Source organism: Lethenteron reissneri, chromosome 10 (assembly GCF_015708825.2).
Source record: "Lethenteron reissneri isolate LAM-NWPU_2019-01 chromosome 10, ASM1570882v1, whole genome shotgun sequence".
Taxonomy (NCBI): Eukaryota; Metazoa; Chordata; class Hyperoartia; order Petromyzontiformes; family Petromyzontidae; genus Lethenteron; species Lethenteron reissneri.
The window spans coordinates 6,076,086-6,098,167 of NC_083788.1; the positions used below are offsets into that span (position 1 = coordinate 6,076,086).

Genomic DNA, 22,082 nt, shown 5'->3' on the forward strand with positions numbered 1-22,082 from the left:
CCCCTAGGTAAGATGGCCGCCCGCGTCATAGGGGGTGGGGCATCAACCATGTGCCGCGTGACGTCCCCGGCAAACGACCGGATTATAAGACGCACCTTCCCACCCACCCCCCAATAACACGACACTATCTTAAGCAACAGTTCAAGGCATCTTACTTTCTGGAGCGTATTTGTTGTCGTCTTTAAGAATACGCCATTCGATACGTCGTGACGTCGGCAAAACGCATTGGGCGCGGCTGCGTCGTGACGTCACGCACGCGCATGCCCGGGCGTCGTGACGTCATTAACGTCATTGGAGGCGTCGTGACGTCATTAACGTCATTGGAGGCGTCGTGACGTCATTAACGTCATTGGAGGCGTCGTGACGTCATTAACGTCATTGGAGGCGTCGTGACGTCATTAACGTCATTGGCGGCGTCGTGACGTCATTAACGTCATTGGAGGCGTCGTGACGTCATTAACGTCATTGGAGGCGTCGTGACGTCATTAACGTCATTGGAGGCGTCGTGACGTCATTAACGTCATTGGAGGCGTCGTGACGTCACTGGAGGCGTCGTGAGCGCCACGTGTCTCGGTGCCTCCCCGTGCATCCTTTTCCGGGCTTTGCTGCTGCCACTGCCGCTGCTGCTGCACCTGTTCACGTCAATTGCTGTTCCTGCCAATTCTGCTGTTCACATTGTGTCTGCTGTTACCGCTGATTCCGCTGTTACCGCTGATCCTGCTGATTCCGCTGATACCGCTGATACCATCTCCTGGCCGCTCCTGATTATTCCGCTGATATCATCTGCTTAGGGATCAGCTACATCCGCGTTCTTGCTTCACCGCTTCTCCTTCTCCACCTCCGTATACTCGCAGCTCGTCGCGATGCCTCTGGAGTTCGAGTTGTGCCCGGGCAGGAAGATCGGCGGTGAGAACCCGTGTTTCATCATCGCCGAGATCGGTCAGAACCACCAGGGAGACTTGGAGATCGCCAAGAAGATGATCAAGATGGCAAAGGTGAGGAAGAGGAGGAGAAGGAGGGGGTGGGGGGGGTCTCACTCAGCATTGGACATTAGTGAAAAAGAGCGTCTTGGTTCTTTCGGTAAAGTCACGTAGAATGGGAATAATAAAATAATAAAAATAAAACATAAATTTTATTATAAAAATAATAAAATAATTTTATTATAAAAATAATAAAATACTTTTATAATGTTTTATTTTTATTATTTTATTATTTCCATTCTACGTGACTTTACCGAAAGAACCAAGAAGATGAATCCCTGCAGTCACGAAAGCTTTACATCGAAATGAAAAAGAGCTGTATTGCTAATCGGATTCATCCAGCATGAATATAGATTCAGATTCTGGAATTTGGGTCAGACTCATGTCCCTCTCGTGGAGATGAACTCGGGTCCACCTCGTAGAGCTGACGTTATGTCCCCTGGCCAGAGGTCGCAAACAGGTTTTGATTCCTTACCCGTACCCGGCCGCACCAGGGTCGCAAATGGGTACCCATACCCGGCCGGGTACGGGTAACCGTTCCCTACCCGTACCCGGCCGGGTAGGGGTAGGGTACGGGTATCTGATTGCGACCTCTGGGATGAAGCCACGTTGCAGGCGCGGGTGGGTTGATTCTAGGAACTTGAATTGTGAGAAGAGACAAGACGTTGGGAAATGAGTGACACACAGTTACTCACCAGTGACTCACGGCCTACCCGTACCCGGCTGCACCAGGGTCGCAAACAGGTACCCGTACCCGGCCGGGTAGCCGGGTATCGGGTAGGGTATGGATATCGGGTACCCGGTTGCGACCTCTGGCCCCCCCCCTCCCCCCGGTGAATGTGAAATCACGTCCCGTGGTGAAGTTCATCCTCGGTCCGCCTGGTGGAGCAGACCCGAAGTCTCCCTTGGTGGACATCAACTCCTCCTGGTGGAGATAAAATCACGTACCCCCCCCCCCCCCCGGTGGAGTTTCATCACCCCCCCCCCCCCCATCCTCACTCGTGGTGAAGTAAATTTAATGTCCATCCAATGCTGGCTTCCTTCCGAATGCCGTGGGTCGCCTTAAGGCTTAAGCCCTCGAGTTCGACACCGGGGTTCAAAGTTCAGCGGTGCAAGGCGCGGCTTCCCGTGACGTTTGTTGCCTCCCCCCTCCCCTAGGGCACGAAATTCCTCCTCCCCAAATCCTCGTCTCGACATAATTCTTGGCAATAAACCGAGACGTGCTTCGGTTAAACGTTGATTTTGTTTAACCAGGTGTCTGTCTGTGTGACAGTCTGGCTAAAGCACAGCAAGTTGGCACAGTAGGGGGGGCACAGGTGGTGCATCAGCCAGTCATCTCAGTCAGTCGACCCGTGGCACCTGGGTCTGCCCCGTGACCTGCCAGCGGGCGTTCGACACTTCATGTGGCCTCAAGGTGCACATGGCCTGGCACAAGCGTCGTGGTGACGTCACCGCCACTTAGTGGTGAATGGCGTTTGTTGTTGTTGAGAGATAACTCCAGAGCCCGGGATAGAATCTCATGTGCAAGAGTGGCCCTGTGGGTGTTAGTCCGCTGGTAGGGGTGGGGGGGCGATGGTTGGTGCCGTGAGTAGGAGGCCCGATTGAGTGGTGTGGTGGTGGTGGTGTCGTGGGATTATCGTTGCGGCTATTTGCCAGATGCAAGTTGGCACAGTAGGGGGCACAGGTGGTGCATCAGCCAGTCATCTCGGCCATCTCAGTCAGTCGACCTGTGGCACCTGGGTCTGCCCCGTGACCTACCGGCGGGCGTTCGACACTTCACGTGGCCTTAAGGTGCACATGGCCTGGCAGAAGCGTCGTGGTGACGTCACCGCCACTTAGTGGCGAATGGCGGTTGTTGTTGTTGTGTGTATAAATGTTTGTACGTGTGTTGGCACAGTAGAGGGTACAGCTGGTGGTGCATCTGCCAGTCGTCTCAAGACGGCCAACCCACGGCACCAGCTGGGTCTGTCCCGAGACCTCCTCCAGTCAGCAGCGAGCCTTCGACACGTCTCGTGGCAGCCTCAAAGTGCACCTAGCCTGGCACAGGCGCCGTGGTGACATCACCGTCACTTAGTGGCGAATTGGGGGTATTGGTAATGGTGGGGTCACCATGGGGAGCGGTGGCGCAGTGGTTAGCGTGTTGGGCTACAAGCCCGGCGATTCCCACTCGCTACGGCCAACACCAGTGACTATTATATGAACCGGTCCTGGGCTTCCCCTAGGTTAACTTGGCCTCAAACAGTACCCATGCTTTGTGCGTTGTGTAAACATCGTCACCGGGGAGACAAAGGCGGTCGGGCGAGGTGCTGGCAAGCCACCGCCTTGGGTAACGTACCGGCCTGCATAGGTGCTCGTTAACAGCACTTGCTCCAAAAAATATGTTTAGGCTATACGGCGGGTCTTGGTCTTGGTAGAGTTGCCACCTGTGCCTGGGTTTTCCAGAATTGCCCTTGTCGAGTGAGAAGCAGCAGCTTTGTTGAAACATCTGGAAGAGGTCTTCCTGGAGCATAATAATACTAGTTTTGTAATAATAGTCACAGCAATTCACCACTCGGCACAATGCATTAACACGATTTTCTCCCCTCTCCCGGCACGGTGAGATTGTTACCCATCTCACGGTTTGGCCCGGTGGGAAAGCCTCGTGTGTTTACACATGGGGATGGGTTGTGTGTGCACGTGGGTGTGTTTTTGTGCTCACCTGGGTGTGTGTGTGTATACGTGGCCGTGTGTACCCAGCGCTCCAGATAAGCTGCATAGTGGCGCTATTTAAGCTTATAACACGGTGTGACATTTTAATATAATCCAGGGCTTAATGTCAGCCGGGGTCTGTTCAGGTTTGCTATCGGTGCAGGTACAGGAACACTTTCGTTTGGTTAGAGACCAGAGCATGGACGAATCTCAAAGCAGAGTCTTTATTTAGCCTTGCAGATTTATTTTGGCCGGCGAAAGACGTGCATGCAAATAACTACAGTGCCGTAACTATATAACACATGCGTGCGAGACCTAAATAAACAAATAAAATAAGAATAAATCAACAGGACTAAATAAATAAACAAAACTCAATAAATAAACATGTGGAGTGACGTCACGTGGGGGGGGGGTAGGCCTCATGTGGAGTGACGTCACGCGTGGGACACACACACACATTCTCTTGGCTCATTATATTAGCAATGCTCACTGAACAACTTCTATTCAAAGACTGAACGAAACAGACGGCGCGTGGCGCGAACGTCGTGGAAGGTTTGGGATGACATCGGACGAAAGAGGAAAGCCACGTGGACGAAATTTGAAATGTGGTTGTGATTGAAAACGGCCGAAAGAGCGAAGCGATGAAAGTCCAGGAAGGTATCGCTGTACTCATCAGATGCCACCTGGCCAGAGGTTGCAACCGGGTACCTGATACCCATACCCTACCCGATACCCGGCTACCCGTACCCAGCCGGGTACGGGTAGCCAGCCGGGTACGGGTAGGGTACGGGTAGGGTACGGGTACCCGTTTGCGACCCTGGTGCGGCTGGGTACGGGTACGGGTAAGGAATCAAAACCCGTTTGCGACCTCTGCACCTGGCGCAGGCTACCTCCGACTTCGAAAATATTCAGTGAGATCTCATCATGGTATGGGAAGCGGCAGTGCCGTGGTTTGCGCCCTGCAAACCTGGTGACCGAGTTCGATTCCCCGCTCCTGCCCGCGGCCAACTTCAGCGTGGAGTATCTGAACCGGTCCTGTGCCTCCTCTAGGTCGACTCAGCCTTGAAAACGAGTACCTAGGATGGTGTGGAAGCGTCAGCACTGGGGAGACAAAGGCGGTCGGTCGTCTGGCTGATGACATTACCCCCCTCGTGCACCGTGCCGGCCTTCAGTGTTGCTCGCTTGAAGCACTTGGCCCAACAGCCTGTGTTGGCTACATGGGGGATCTTTGTCTTTGTGTGTACACAGGACTGTGGTGCGGACTGCGCCAAGTTCCAGAAGAGTGAATTGGACCACAAGTTCAACCGTGCCGCACTCGAGCGGCCATACACCTCCAAGCACTCGTGGGGTGAGTCCCACCGCACTAATCACACCACGCTGACCACATCATACTAACCACATCATACTAACCACACCACGCTAACCACACCACGCTAACCACATCATACTAATCACACCACACTGACCACATCATACTAACCACACCACACTAATCACACGACACTAACCACATCATACTAACCACACCACACTAACCATACTAACTACACCACGCTAACCACATCATACTAACCACACCACACTAACCACATCATACTAACCACACCACGCTGACCACATCATACTAACCACACCACACTAACCACACCACGCTAACCACATCATACTAACCACACCACACTAACCACATCATACTAACCACACCACACTAACCACATCATACTAACCACACCACGCTAACCACATCATATTAACCACACCACGCTAACCACACCACACTAACCACACCACACTAACCACATCATACTAACCACACCACGCTAACCACACCACGCTAACCACATCACGCTAACCACACCACGCTAACCACATCACACTAACCACACCACACTAACCACATCATACTAACCACACCACGCTAACCACACCACACTAACCACACCACACTAACCACATCATACTAACCACACCACGCTAACCACACCACGCTAACCACATCACGCTAACCACACCACGCTAACCACATCACACTAACCACACCACACTAACCACATCATACTAACCACACCACGCTAACCACACCATGCTAACCACATCATACTAACCACATCATACTAACCACACCACGCTAACCACATCATACTAACCACACCACGCTAACCACATCATACTAACAACACCACGCTAACCACATCATACTAACCACACCACACTAACCACATCATACGAACCATACTAACCACACCACACTAACCACATCATACTAACCACACCACACTAACCACACCACCCTAACCATACTAACTACACCACGCTAACCACATCATACTAACCATACTAACCACACCACACTAACCACATCATACGAACCATACTAACCACACCACACTAACCACATCATACTAACCACATCATACTAACCACACCACGCTAACCACACCACATTAACCATACTAACCACACCACGCTAACCACATCATACTAACCACACCACGCTAACCACATCATACTAACCACACCACACTAACCACATCATACCACACCACGCTAACCACATCATACTAACCACACCACACTAACCACATCATACTAACCACACCACGCTAACCACATCATACTAACCACACCACACTAACCATACTAACCACACCACGCTAACCACATCATACTAACCACACCACGCTAACCACATCATACTAACCACACCACACTAACCACACCAGACTAACCACACCACGCTAACCACATCATACTAACCATACCACACTAACCACACCACACTAACCATACTAACCACACCACACTAACCACATCATTCTAACCACACCACACTAACCACACCACACTAACCATACTAACCACACCACGCTAACCACATCATACTAACCACACTACACTAACCACACCACACTAACCATACTAACCACACCACGCTAACCACATCATACTAACCACACCACACTAACCACACCACATTAACCATACTAACCACACCACGCTAACCACATCATTCTAACCATACCACACTAACCACACCACGCTAACCACATCATACTAACCACACACTAACCACACCACATTAACTATACTAACCACACCACACTAACCACATCATTCTAACCACACCACACTAACCACACCACACTAACCACATCATTTTAACCATACCACACTAACCACACCACGCTAACCACATCATACTAACCACACACTAACCACACCACATTAACTATACTAACCACACCACACTAACCACATCATTCTAACCACACCACACTAACCACACCACACTAACCACACATTAACCATACTAATCCCACCACGCTAACCACATTATACTAACCACACCACACTAACCACACCACACTAACCATACTAACCACACCACACTAACCACACCACATTAACCATACTAACCACACCACACTAACCTGACTAACCATACCTTACTACAGGAACATTTCACCACGCTGCATTAACCTCACCACATGCACTGGCACGACAACACGTACTCAGCGGTGCTCCGCAGGGCCTTGGGAAGCTGTGCACCACCGTCCCAGATCCCTACGATTTAGTCGCCACGTTGAGTCGCTTTCATTTTACACTACGAACCCGCCCGACCCCAGTTGGATTTCCGATCACGGCCGACACCAGTGGCAAAATTTCGATTTAAAGCTTTCGTGACTGCAGGGATTCATCTTCTTGGTTCTTTCGGTAAAGTCACGTAGAATGGAAATAATAAAATAATAAAAATAAAACATAGTAAAATAATTCTCACGACGTTTCGGCCACAACGCAAGCAGCCGTCCTCAAGTGGAGAACAGGTCTGTCGAGAAGACAGTTTGAATGACACAACCCATTTCACAAGTAGTACTAATCGCATATCTGCATTTCCCATAAATATGCTAAATTCCTCTTGATATGCAAATTCTTTTGTCAAGGCACTCTCCCCCCCTCCAACCCAGCTTAAATAGACACTCCAAGCCTAGGTTGTGTCATTCAGACTCTGTCTTCTCGACAGACCTGTCCTTCACCTGAGGATGGCTGCTTGCGTTGTGGCCGAAACGTCGTGAAAATTATTTAATGTGTTACTTTTATTATTTTATTATTTCCATTTTACGTGACTTTACCGAAAGAAACAAGAAGACCAGTGGCAAATATACTTAAAACTTTCCTGGGCCTCCCTGGGGTTGGCTGAGCCTTAAATGAGGAGCACCGGGTGCATCGCCACAGGGGAGATGAAGGCGTCCGGGAGTGGTGTTAGCAACAGCACCACTCCTCGTGTTCCGCGTTGGCCTTAATAGGCGTCGCTCGCAAACGGCTCGGTTAACGCTGTGCGGTGGTGGGCGGGGGTCTCTCTCGGTGTAGGAGCAACGTACGGGGAGCACAAGCGGCACCTGGAGTTCAGCCATGACCAGTACCGCGAGCTGCAGCGCTACGCCAAGGAGGTCGGCATCTTCTTCACGGCGTCCGGCATGGATGAGGTGCGTGCCCACGCACAACAACAACAAGCAGCAGCAGCAGCAGCAGCCGCCCATTCGCCACAAAGTGGCGGTGACGTCGGCGCAGAGCTTGTGCCGGGCTAGGTGCACTTTGAGGCTGCCGTGGGAAGTGTGGCAGGCTCGCGACCGCTGCTGGTCGGAAGGGGTTACGGGACAGACCCACCAGGTGTTCATGTTTCGATGACTGAGATAACCGACAGATGCGCATCGTCTGTGGTGCCCACTGTGGCAGCTTTCTGTGCACAAAATAAAGACAAAGATCCCCCGTATAGCCTTAACAGAATGTTGAGGCAAGTGCGGTTAGTGAGCACCTATGAAGGCCGGCACGACACACAAGGAGGTGGGTGGCCACCACCATGCCCGACCGCCTTTGTCTCCCTAGTGGCGATGTTTACACACCGCACCAGATACTCATTTGAGGCTGAGTCTTCCTAGGAGAGGCCTAGGACTGGTTCAGATAATCGTCACCGGTTTTGGCTGTGAGAGGGAATCGAACTCGGGTCGCCGGGTTGTTAGCGAACAACCGCACAGGTGCGCATGCACAAATGCACACACAAGTACACACAGTTTCAGTTTCATTTATTTGGTATCACCCTGTGAGCCATTCGGCTCTTGAATCGGGTGCAACCGCAACAAACAAAAAACAAAAACAATAAAACATCTTGAAGTGACTTTGCGCAAACAGAAAAATCCAGGAAAAAACTGCAAAGTCTTCCAGAAAAAAAAATCACCGTCCACCAACGCTGTGCAAAAATCCCAGTACACGCGGACAGGTACACGCGTGTATGTACAAGCTGAGTTAGAATAAGAAATTGTACAGTTTCTCCATGCCCCCTGTCTCCCTGTCCCCATGTCCCCCCTATCCCCATGTCCCCCTGTCCCCATGTCCCCCTGTCCCAGATGGCCGTGGAGTTCCTCCATGAGTTGAACGTTCCGTTCTTCAAGGTCGGCTCGGGAGACACCAACAACCTCCCCTACCTGGAGAGCACCGCCAAGAAGGGTGACGCTCTCAGCTACAACAGCCACCACCACCACCACCACAAATATCAACCACTGACGTCACAACCACCACGATGATGACGTTGAGCGATGTTGTTTGACGACGCCGAACCATGTTGGGCGATGGTTAACGGTGATCTCTTGGTGTTGATGATTTAGTTGTTGTTGTCGTTGTTGTTGTCGTCGTGTGCCGCTGGTCAGGCCGGCCAATGGTGATCTCGAGCGGCATGCAGAGCATGGAGACGATGCGCCGTGTCTACGCCACCGTGAAGCCGCTCAACCCCAACTTCTGCCTCCTGCAGTGCACCAGCGCCTACCCCCTGGAGCCACGCGACGTGAATCTGCGTGTGCTCACCGTGAGCCTCGCCACCACCGCTCCTCTCCTCACCACTACCACCACCGCTCCTCACCACTACCACCACCGCTCCTTGCCACTACCACCACCACTCCTCACCACTACCACCACTACCACCACCGCTCCTCACCACTACCACCACCACTCCTCACCACTACCACCACCACTCCTCACCACTACCACCACCACTCCTCACCACTACCACCACCACTCCTCACCACTACCACCACCGCTCCTCACCACTACCACCACCGCTCCTCGCCACTACCACCACCACTCCTCACCACTACCACCACCGCTCCTCGCCACTACCACCACCACTCCTCACCACTACCACCACCACTCCTCACCACTACCACCACCGCTCCTCGCCACTACCACCACCGTCCTCACCACTACCACCACCACTCCTCACCACTACCACCACCATCCTCACCACTACCACCACCGCTCCTCACCACTACCACCACCACTCCTCACCACTACCACCACCACTCCTCACCACTACCACCACCGCTCCTCACCACTACCACCACCGCTCCTCACCACTACCACCACCACTCCTCGCCACTACCACCACCGCTCCTCACCACTATCACCACCGCTCCTCACCACTACCACCACCGCTCCTCACCACTACCACCACCGCTCCTCACCACTACCACCACCGCTCCTCACCACTACCACCACCGCTTCTCACCACTACCACCACCACTCCTCACCACTACCACCACCGCTTCTCACCACTACCACCACCGCTTCTCACCACTACTCGTACCACCGCCATTCCTCACTCCCCACAGAGTGCTCGCCTAGCCCCTCGCCTCAGCGCCACTCGTGCTCACCGCTGCTGCTCTTACTTCCTCGCCGCTCACCACCGCCGCTCCGCGCTGCTCCTTGCCGCTCACCGAGTGCTTGCCTTGGGCCACCTCACCACTCATCCTCTCACCCCCGTCTCCTCCCCAGTCTCCTCCTCCTCCACCGTGTGCACTCTAACCCTCCTACACCTCCACCCTCTCCCCCCAACTCTCTCTCTCTCCCTTGCCTGCCCCCTCCTTGCCCCCCAGACCTACCAGCAGGAGTTCCCGGACGTGCCGGTGGGCTACTCGGGTCACGAGAGCGGGCTGACGGTGACGCTGGCGGCGGTGGCGCTGGGGGCCAAGGTGGTGGAGCGCCACGTGACGCTGGACCGCACGTGGAAGGGCAGCGACCACGAGGCGTCGCTGGAGCCCTCCGAGCTGGCGCAGCTGGTGCTCGAGGTGCGCGCCGTCGAGGCAGCGCTCGGCTCGCCCGCCAAGCGCATGCTGCCCTGCGAGCAGGCCTGCCACACCAAGGTGAGACATGGTGGGGGTGGTGGGGGAGACACGGTGGTGGTGAGGAGGCCTGCCACACCAAGGTGGGACTCGTGGTGGGGGAGGTGGGGGAGAGACGGTGGTGGTGAGGAGGCCTGCCACACCAAGGTGGGACTCGTGGTGTGGGAGGTGGGGGAGACACGGTGGTGGTGAGGAGGCCTGCCACACCAAGGTGGGACTCGTGGTGGGGGAGGTGGGGGAGAGACGGTGGTGGTGAGGAGGCCTGCCACACCAAGGTGGGACTCGTGGTGGGGGAGGTGGGGGAGACACGGTGGTGGTGAGGAGGCCTGCCACACCAAGGTGGGACTCGTGGTGGGGGAGGCGTGGGGGAGACACGGGGGGCGGGGGTGGTGAGGGGAGACACGGTGGTGGTGAGGAGGCCTGCCACACCAAGGTGGGACTCGTGGTGGGGGAGGTGGGGGAGAGACGGTGGTGGTGAGGAGGCCTGCCACACCAAGGTGGGACTCGTGGTGGGGGAGGCGTGGGGGAGACACGGGGGGCGGGGGTGGTGAGGGGAGACACGGTGGTGGTGAGGAGGCCTGCCACACCAAGGTGGGACTCGTGGTGGGGGAGGTGGGGAGAGACGGTGGTGGTGAGGAGGCCTGCCACACCAAGGTGGGACTCGTGGTGGGGGAGGTGGGGGAGAGACGGTGGTGGTGAGGAGGCCTGCCACACCAAGGTGGGACTCGTGGTGTGGGAGGTGGGGGAGACACGGTGGTGGTGAGGAGGCCTGCCACACCAAGGTGGGACTCGTGGTGGGGGAGGTGGGGGAGAGACGGTGGTGGTGAGGAGGCCTGCCACACCAAGGTGGGACTCGTGGTGGGGGAGGTGGGGGAGAGACGGTGGTGGTGAGGAGGCCTGCCACACCAAGGTGGGACTCGTGGTGGGGGAGGCGTGGGGGAGACACGGGGGGCGGGGGTGGTGAGGGGAGACGCGGTGGTGGTGAGGAGGCCTGCCACACCAAGGTGGGACTCGTGGTGGGGGAGGTGGGGGAGAGACGGTGGTGGTGAGGAGGCCTGCCACACCAAGGTGGGACTCGTGGTGGGGGAGGCGTGGGGGAGACACGGGGGGCGGGGGTGGTGAGGGGAGACACGGTGGTGGTGAGGAGGCCTGCCACACCAAGGTGAGACACGTGTTGGGGGTGGTGGGGGAGGTGTTGGGGAGAGACGGGGGTGGGGGGTGAGGAGTTCTCCAATACCAACGTGGGGGGGCGTGGAGGTGGAGAGGGGAGACACGGGGGTTGTGAGGAGGCCTGGCACACCAAGGTGAGACGTGGGGGGAGGGGCAGGGGGATGAGGTGTGGGGGGGAGACACGGGAACGGTGGTGGTGAGGAAGCCTGGCACACCGAGGTGAGATGTGATGATAGCTCAACGAAGTGGCTTGTGGACTTTCATAGCAGCCAAATACTCTTCAACGCGTGTTTTTAAATGGGGGGGGTTGCAAGCCATCTGGACCACCCTGTACACCCGTGTGCGCAGTGCGGCGCTTCCCACTGCGCTTCCACCCCTAATTGCAGCGGTACACCTCCGTGCTTGTGCATCCCCTCTCCCACCCCCCCCCCCGCCCTCTCTCGCGTAGCTGGGCAAGTCGGTGGTGGCGCGCGTGGACATCGCGGCGGGTGCCAAGGTGACCCTCGAGCAGCTGACGGTGAAGGTGGCGGAGCCGCGCGGCGTCGCGCCCGAGCTCATCTACAGCCTCGTGGGCCGCACCGCCGCGCGCGCCATCCTCGCCGACGACTCCGTCACCGAGGACGCCCTGCAGTGACGAGGGGGGGTGGGCGGTGAAGGCCGTAGGGTGAGGGGAGTGGTGGGGGGGTGAGTGGAGGGGAGTGGTGGGGTGCGGGGCCGAGTGCGGAAGGATCGGGGCGTGCCGGGGGTGTTGGGAGTGGCCAGGTAAACGAGGGAGGCGTCGTGAGATAACTATTGAATCTTCTATTGAAAACGAATCTCTTTTTAGAGGTTGATTTTTGTGTTTGGTTTGTTGTCCTTCCCCCGCAACTCCGATGAGCACATTTGGCTACGCACGTACGTACGTAATTCTAGATTTGAAGTTTTCGTGACTGCAAGGATTCATACTCTTAGGTTTTTTCGGTAAAGTCACGATGGTAAAAAATAAAAATTAATAACGTAATGATTGGGGCGTGACCGGGGAAGGAGGCAAACGTGGCTTGAAAAGAAGTGGGGCATCCCCGTGAAGAGGACGTGCAGCTGTGAGGAGGGGAAGCGGCCGGGAGGAGGTGTGAGAGTGGCCAGGCCAGTGTGGCTACCTGCGTAAGACACCACACGGGAATGATCAACTCGACTCTTATTTACAGCAGCGCAAACCGGCGGGGTTACTTTAAATCCGGTGGAGGGGGACGTCTCTTTATTGAGCACCGGCTAGGGATTTGAAATACCTTTGCCAGGCCAACCGTAGATGAACGCGGGCCTCCACGTCAGAGGTCGCAAACGGGTTTTGATTCCTTACCCGTACCCGTACCCGGCCGCACCAGGGTCGCAAACGGGTACCCGTACCCGTACCCGGCTGTACTCGTACCCTACCCGTACCCGGCCGGGTACGGGTAGGGTACGGGTATCGGGTACCTGATTGCGACCTCTGGTATGAAGCCATGTTGCAGGCGCGGGTGGGTTGATTCTAGGAACTTGAATTGTGAGAAGAGACAAGACGTTGGGAAATGAGTGGCAAACAGTTACTCACCAGTAACTCGCGGTCTACCCGTACCCGTACCCGGCCGCACCAGGGTCGCAAACGGGTACCTGTACCCGTACCCGGCCGGGTACGGGTAGCCGGGTATCGGGTAGGGTACGGGTATCGGGTACCCGGTTGCGACCTCTGCTCCACGTCATCCACTAATAACACTAAACTATTGCGGCTCGCTGCGTTTATCACAGGGTGTTGTTGCCAGATCGGAAATATGCCCCTCCCTCTAGTACCCTATTAGTGCTGCTAAGATGCTTGTCCTGCCTCAGTGCCTTGGCGACGCTGACAGAGCCACTCCCGGGAAATCTCCAGCCGTTGTGGTTTCTGGCCAAACCCGTCTTTTTCCAGTAACGGCGGGGCCCCAGTTCCAAGCAATGCTACTTGAAGTTGTCAAACCATTTTTTAAACATATATAGTTGGGCAACCTGCTTGCGGTGACGGATTAATATCGATTGCTGTGGGATGTTTTGAATTGGCGCAGGGCTTTTGCGTGGCCGCGGGCCGTGTGAAATGAAGTAGCGGGGGCCACGTCCTGGCCCATGGGCTGTGGAGTTTTCCTCGCCCAGTTTCTAAACCAGCCGCCTTCGAAGTGGGGGAAACTGTGAAAGAACACTTAGTGCCACTATGTGTGGGTTGCGGTTGTTGTTAATCATTATAATTAGGAGGTAATTGTGTTGATTGTGGTGTTGGTGAAGGTGGGAGGGGGGGAGTAAAAGGCATCGCACACTGGCGCTATGCAATCAGATTTGAAGCTTTCATGACTGCAAGGATTCATATTCTTAGGTTTTTTCGGTAAAGTCACGTAGGTAAAAATTTTAAATTAAAATTAATAAAAATAAAATAAAAATCACAACGTTTCAGAGGCAACACTTTTATTAATTTTATTTTTTGACCTACGTGACTTTACCGAAAACCTTAGAATATAGCTATGCAATCAATCGACGTTAGTAACGGAGTCACTTATACCCCTGCCGCCTTCGTGGTGTAGGTGTTGAATCTGCTGTCAGGTCCTGTGTGCGACTTGGTTCAATAAACGAGCCTGCAAGGCCACGCTTTCACAGCGGCGGTCGTCTTTGGTGGATTTTTTTTGTCTTGGGACCAGAGGTCGCAAACCGGTTTTGATTCCTTACCCGTATCCGGCCGCACCAGGGTCGCAAACGGGTACCCGTACCCGTACCCAGCCGTACCGTACCCGGCCGGGTACGGGTAGCGTACGGGTACGGGTAGGGTACGGGGGTAGGGTACGGGTATCGGGTACCTGATTGCGACCTCTGGGATGAAACCATGTTGCAGGCGCGGGTGGGTTGATTCTAGGAACTTGAATTGTGAGAAGAGACAAGACGTTGGGAAATGAGTGACAAACGGTTACTCACCAGTGACTCACGGCCTACCCGTACCCGGCCGCACCAGGGTCGCAAACGGCAACCCGATACCCGGCCGGGTACGGGTAGCCGGGTATCGGGTAGGGTACGGGTATCGGGTACCCGGTTGCGACCTCTGCTTGGGACGTGCGAACCACCCGTGGCCGGGCCTGTTGGGGCTGTGGTATGGGGTCCATCTGTACCGGCATCCCAAGCTCAGTAGGGCCCCCAAAAATTACAAGATGTTTTAACTGATTTATTTGCATGGGATTCAGGATTAGTGTTTTTTTTTATTTAACACATTTTACTTTAGTGCTGTACAGTATCCTTAAAACATCTCGCCACGAGAGGGCGCTGCTGCGTTACAAAAAGGCCGTTTCCAAGCCGGTTAAAAGAAAAATGTGGATTTAAACCCCAATAAACGGGATAACAGACTTAAATCTAACTAATGACGTTCTAATCTCCCACAATGCACATCATCACCCGGGGCGCTATTTCCATAGATAAACCCCACCAACACGGATTTTTAAGTCACAAAAAACTTTTAAACTTTGGTTTACAGCAAAAATCACGCTAAAGCATCTAGGTTGAGGTAACACGAGGTTCAATGCAATGTTCTGATGAAAAAAAAACACGCAATAAAAACGTTAGAGAACACAAAATGTTAAATCGTTTTTGGCGCAAACAAACCCACGTGAAATGTGGGTTTAAAATTTACTCGCCGAGGTGAAAACGGGAGGGAATGTAAACTAGGTACCCTCAGCATATGCAGTAATGTTGTAATTGTAGTAAACACGCTTAGCCCTCAAACCCCTCGTGTGTGTGTCTGTGAGAGAGAGACAGTTCAGAGTTGTAGCTTCATCACACACGCGCAGTGAGTTTGCGTGGTCCCCGTGTGGATGAAAGGGGGGGGGGAGGAGACTCGGGGGGGGGGGAGACTCGGGGGGGGGGGGAGACTCGGGGAGGGGGGGGAGACTCGGGGGGGGGGGAGACTCGGGGGGGGGGGAGACTCGGGGGGGGGGGGAGACTCGGGGGGGGGGGAGACTCGGGGGGGGGGAGACGGGGAGGGGGGAGACTCGGGGGGGGGGAGACTCGGGGGGGGGGGAGACTCGGGGGGGGGGGAGACTCGGGGGGGGGGGGAGACTCGGGGAGGGGGGGAGACTCGGGGGGGGGGGGGAGACTCGGGGGGGGGGGGGGGGGGGGGGGAGACTCGGGGGGGGGGAGACTCGGGGGGGGGGGGGGGGGGAGACTCGGGGGGGGGGAGACTCGGGGGGGGGGAGACTAGGGGGGGGAGACTCGGGGGGGAGGGAGACTGGGGGGGGGGGGAGACTCGGGGGGGGGGGGAGACGGGGGGGGGAGACTCGGGGGGCGGGAGACTCGGGGGGAGGGAGACTCGGGGGGGGGGGGGAGACTCGGGGGGGGGGGAGACTCGGGGGGGGGGAGATGGGGGGGGGGGGAGATCGGGGGGGGGAGAATCGGGGGGGGGGGGGAGACTCGGGGGGGGGGGAGACTGGGGGGGGGGGAGACTCGGGGGGGGGGGGGGAGACTCGGTGGGGGGGGAGACTCGGGGGGGGGGGGGGAGACTCGGTGGGGGGGGAGATCGGGGGGGGGGAGACTCGGGGGGGGGGGGGGGGAGATCTGGGGGCGGGGAGGGAGATCGGGGGGGAGGGAGATCGGGGGGGGGGAGACTCGGGGGGGGGGAGACTCGGGGGGGGGGAGACTCGGGGGGCGGGAGACTCGGGGGGGAGGGAGACTCGGGGGGGGAGACTCGGGGGGGGGGAGACTCGGGGGGGGGGGGGACTCGGGGGGGGGGAGACTCGGGGGGGGGGAGACTCGGGGGGGGGGAGACTCGGGGGGGGGAGACTCGGGGGGGGGGGAGACTCGGGGGGGGGGGGAGACTCGGGGGGGGGAGACTCGGGGGGGGGGGAGACTCGGGGGGGGGGAGACTCGGGGGGGGGGGAGACTCGGGGGGGGGAGACTCGGGGGGGGAGACTCGGGGGGGGGGGAGACTCGGGGGGGGGGAGACTCGGGGGGGAGGGAGACTCGGGGGGGGGGAGACTCGGGGGGGGGGGAGACTCGGGGGGGGGGGGACTCGGGGGGGGGAGACTCGGGGGGGGGGGAGACTCGGGGGGGGGGGAGACTCGGGGGGGGGGGAGACTCGGGGGGGGGGGGAGACTCGGGGGGGGGGAGACTCGGGGGGGGGGGAGACTCGGGGGGGGGGGAGACTCGGGGGGGGGGAGACTCGGGGGGGGGGAGACTCGGGGGGGGGAGACTCGGGGGGGGGGGGAGACTCGGGGGGGGGGGAGACTCGGGGGGGAGGGAGACTCGGGGGGGGGAGGGAGACTCGGGGGGGGGGGGGGAGACTCGGGGGGGGGGGGCGAGGAGGAGTCCACGGGCCCGAGTCCAACCCTGGCTCGGGCAGCTGCGGGGCGAACTCGTGCCACGTGGTACCCCCACGCACTGAGGCTCACCTGGGCGACCCCCCACCGCTACCGTTACCATGACGACCAGGTGATGGTGATGCTGATCTGGACTGAACCATTATCACTTGGCTCTGTGAGTCCTCGGCTCCGTATTCTTTGTCACGGCTCTGGCTCAGGCGAGTCGTCTCCATAGAGACCCATCCCTGCGGTATAATGGTTCAGTCCGAATTTAGATATTAGAGCCGCGTGGCATACTCAGTGGAAACTTCCATATCCGTGGAAACGCCGCAACACCCCCCACCCCCTAACCCCGTCTCCCCACATGATAATGGTTCAGTCCAAATCTAGACTGAAGATCTATTGGGGGGGTGAGTGGAGGCTCCCGTCTGCATGCAATGGTACAGTCCGTGCTACGCCGGGAGGCGAGAATATGTGGTGAAATGGGAATTCCCGTCTCCACGGAAGCGCATCACCCCTATCGACGAATGGTTTGGTCTGGTAGAGTGGGATGAGAGTGGGGGCTCTCGTCTCCATGGAGACGGCACCCCCACACGTGAATGGTTTGGTCTGGAACTGGGGGGATGAGAGTGGGGGCTCCCGTCTCCATGGAGACGGCACCCCCACACGTGAATGGTTTGGTCTGGAACTGGGGGGATGAGAGTGGGGGCTCCCGTCACCATGGAGACGGCACCCCCACACGTCAATGGTTTGGTCTGGAAGAGGGGGGGTGAGAGTGGGGGCTCCCGTCTCCATGGAGACGGCACCCCACACGTGAATGGTTTAGTCTGGAAGAGGGGGGGGTGAGAATGGGGGCTCCCGTCTCCATGGAGACGGCACCCCCACACGTGAATGGTTGGTCTGGAAGAGGGGGGGTGAGAGTGGGGGCTCCCGTCTCCATGGAGACGGCACCCCCACACGTGAATGGTTAGTCTGGAAGAGGGGGGATGAGAGTGGGGGCTCCCGTCTCCATGGAGACGGCACCCCACACGTGAATGGTTTGGTCTGGAACTGGGGGGATGAGAGTGGGGGATCCCGTCTCATGGAGACGCCCACCCCACACGTGAATGGTTTGGTCTGGAACTGGGGGGATGAGAGTGGGGGCTCTCGTCTCCATGGAGACGGCACCCCCACACGTGAATGGTTTGGTCTGGAAAAGGGGGGATGAGAGTGGGGGCTCCGTCTCCATGGAGACGGCACCCCCACACGTGAATGGTTTGGTCTGGAAGAGGGGGGATGAGAGTGGGGGCTCCCGTCTCCATGGAGACGGCACCCCCACACGTGAATGGTTTGGTCTGGAACTGGGGGGATGAGAGTGGGGGCTCCCGTCACCATAGAGACGCCACCCCCACACGTGAATGGTTTGGTCTGGAAGAGGGAGATGAGAGTGGGGGCTCCCGTCACCATGGAGACGCCACCCCCACACGTGAATGGTTTGGTCTGGAAGAGGGGGGGTGTGAGAGTGGGGGCTCCCGTCTCCATGGAGACGGCACCCCCACACGTGAATGGTTTAGTCTGGAAGAGGGGGGGGTGAGAATGGGGGCTCCCGTCTCCATGGAGACGGCACCCCCACACGTGAATGGTTTGGTCTGGAAGAGGGGGGGGTGAGAGTGGGGGCTCCCGTCTCCATGGAGACGGCACCCCCACACGTGAATGGTTTAGTCTGGAAGAGGGGGGATGAGAGTGGGGGCTCCCGTCTCCATGGAGACGGCACCCCCCACACGTGAATGGTTTGGTCTGGAACTGGGGGGATGAGAGTGGGGGCTCCCGTCTCCATGGAGACGCCACCCCCACACGTGAATGGTTTGGTCTGGAACTGGGGGGATGAGAGTGGGGGCTCTCGTCTCCATGGTAGACGGCACCCCCACACGTGAATGGTTTGGTCTGGAAAAGGGGGGGATGAGAGTGGGGGCTCCCGTCTCCATGGAGACGGCACCCCCCACACGTGAATGTTTGGTCTGAAGAGGGGGATGAGAGTGGGGTGCTCCCGTCTCCATGGAGACGGCACCCCCACACGTGAATGGTTTGGTCTGGAACTGGGGGGATGAGAGTGGGGGCTCCCGTCACCATAGAGACGCCACCCCCACACGTGAATGGTTTGGTCTGGAAGAGGGAGATGAGAGTGGGGGCTCCCGTCACCATGGAGACGCCACCCCCACACGTGAATGGTTTGGTCTGGAAGAGGGGGGGGTGAGAGTGGGGGCTCCCGTCTCCATGGAGACGGCACCCCCACACGTGAATGGTTTGGTCTGGAACTGGGGGGATGAGAGTAGGGGCTCCCATCTCCATGGAGACGCCTCCCCCGAGGGGTAGTGGTCCAGCCTGGAGCCTCTGGTTTCTATGGCAACAACCCGCTTCATATACGGTAATGCTATTGCACATCACCACATTAATAATGAACGAACGTAATTTCAATGCATTATATTGTGGGTGGGTATGACTCAGCTCATCGTCATCCCTTTGGGATCGATAATGTGTGCATCCCTTTGTGAAAACCCGACGGTACATGCCCTACGGATGAACTGAAACACTCGTCATAAGAATGATGCATTTCCAGTAGTGGATCAGATGAGATAAGCGTCACGCTATGCTCACGACACAGATTCTCTTGTTGGCATTTTGGCTTAAGAATACTAAACGGTCCACGGAAGCAGATACCGCAGAAGTGATTCTGAGATCACTTCAAGTGACCTCTTATCGCGACCCTAGGGGGCAGCACTTTCCCATTGCACTGTCATGGAATTGGCCAAACATGTCGATGGAAGGACCCTCCTGAATATCGGTCTTGAGACTCCGTGACGGCCATCACCAATATCTCCATCACCGCCACCTTCACGAACATCACAAATACCATCATCAGCGTCTTTCACCACCACCAATCGCATCAAAGCCTAAGAACCCCCCGCCGCCCCATAGCCTTCAAGAGACTGTAGGGCAAGTGCTGTTAGCGAGCACCTATGAAGGCTAGCACGGTGCACAAATGGGTGGGTGGCCATCACCACGTCCGGCCGCCTTTGTCTCCCCAGTGCTGATGCTCACACACCGCACCAGGCACTCAAGACGCAATCGACCTCGGTGAGTCGCCGTTTGCCGTGCGTGGGAATCGAACTTGGGTCAGTGGGTTCATAACAGTTGCGCTAACCACTGCGCCACCGTTCCCCACACCAAGCACATCACCAACTCCATCACCAACTCCATCACCAACTCCATCACCAACTCCATCGCCCACATCACCACCACGACCGCCTGCAGCCTTTTCTACCATCACCACTCGCTCGTCAGTTGCTCTTAAATGAACACGGACAGAGTCGGCCTCGGCATAGTAACGTGCAGGCGGTGGCTTCTGCCAAAGTTTATTTCTGATTAAAGCACAATCACGTGACACGGATACAGGGCACACAGCAGTAGCGGGCGGGTGGGTGGGGGCGGGATGGGATGATGGGGAGATGCGTGGAGGATCAATCGGAGATATAAGAGGGATCAGCAGCTCAAGAGGGGATATAGGGGATAGAGGGGATAGGGGATAAAGAGAATAGTGGGGGAATTAGAAGATGCGGGGTGGGGGGGGGGGATCGACAGTAAGACTAGGGAACCAGAGGGAGGACGTGGCTCAATATGAGATAGGGGGGTTAAATAGGAAATGGGATCAGGATGATACAAAATGATCAGGAGACCGAGTTCAAGAGAACACAAGGGGGTCAAACAAGATACAGTGGGTGGGGGGGGGGGGGGGGGGTGAATCAACCGAATATATCGGGGGTTTAAGAGGAGTTTGGGATATCGAGAATTGCGGGAACCAGTAGAGGATGAAAGGAATGCAAAGGATTCAAGGGGAGATTTGGTGATCGCGAGATGTCAAGGGGATCGATGCGGAGACGGAGGTTCAAAGAAGACAGGGGAATCAACAGATATCCACACACGAGGATCAAATCAAACCGGTCACCTCGGCCATGAAGGGGGGGGGGGGGGGGGCACCTCGCCCCCTCCCCCTCCATCCCTCCCTCGGGGGGAGGGGCTCCATTCGAGTCCCCGTCCCAACCCTCCATCCCGGAACCCTCGTCCGAGCGGGTCGTCCGGGTGTCAGTGGCGCGCGGTGAATAAATTAAATAAATAGGAGCCAGCGACTCCCACCTCCCACCGAATGGATAATTCTCAAGGCTCCCCCTCCCTCCAAATTTAATTCCTATTTGCCATCATCTCCCGCTTTCATTCCTGTCTGCACTCCATCTCCCGCTTTCATTCCTATCTGGCCTCTATCCCACCTTCATTCCTGTCTGCACTCCATCTCCCGCTTTCATTCCTATCTGGCCTCATCTCCCACCTGCACTCCTGTCTGCACTCCATCTCCCGCTTTCATTCCCACCTCCATTCATCTCCCGCTTTCATTCCCATCTCCAATCATCTCCCACTTTCATTCTATCTCCTATCATCTCCCGCTTTCATTCCTATCTGGCCTAATCTCCCACCTTCACTTCTGTCTGCACTCCATCTCCCGCTTTCATTCCCATCTCCAATCATCTCCCACTTTCATTCTATCTCCTATCATCTCCCGCTTTCATTCCTATCTGGCCTCTATCCCACCTTCATTCCTGTCTGCACTCCATCTCCCGCTTTCATTCCCATCTCCAATCATCTCCCACTTCCATTCTATCTCCTATCATCTCCCGCTTTCATTCCTATCTGGCCTCATCTCCCACCTTCACTCCTGTCTGCACTCCATCTCC

General features: G+C 56.7%; 1 protein-coding gene across 2 annotated transcripts; it reads left to right on the forward strand.

Annotated features, from left to right (window-relative positions):
- Positions 1-504: 504 nt before the first annotated feature.
- Positions 505-12,670, forward strand: LOC133340871 (sialic acid synthase-like). Of its 2 annotated transcripts, XM_061549330.1 has the most exons (8): positions 505-573; positions 855-995; positions 4,917-5,016; positions 8,037-8,152; positions 9,071-9,170; positions 9,371-9,525; positions 10,592-10,858; positions 12,456-12,670. In XM_061549330.1, exons 2-8 carry the CDS (start codon positions 864-866, stop codon positions 12,639-12,641), a joined length of 1,056 nt encoding a protein of 351 aa, XP_061405314.1. In that variant the 5' UTR covers positions 505-573; positions 855-863; the 3' UTR covers positions 12,642-12,670. The 2 variants fall into 2 exon arrangements, with proteins under 2 accessions (XP_061405314.1, XP_061405313.1); XM_061549329.1 differs by lacking the exon at positions 505-573 and having other exon boundaries at positions 583-995; positions 12,456-12,669.
- The last annotated feature ends 9,412 nt before the right edge of the window (positions 12,671-22,082 follow it).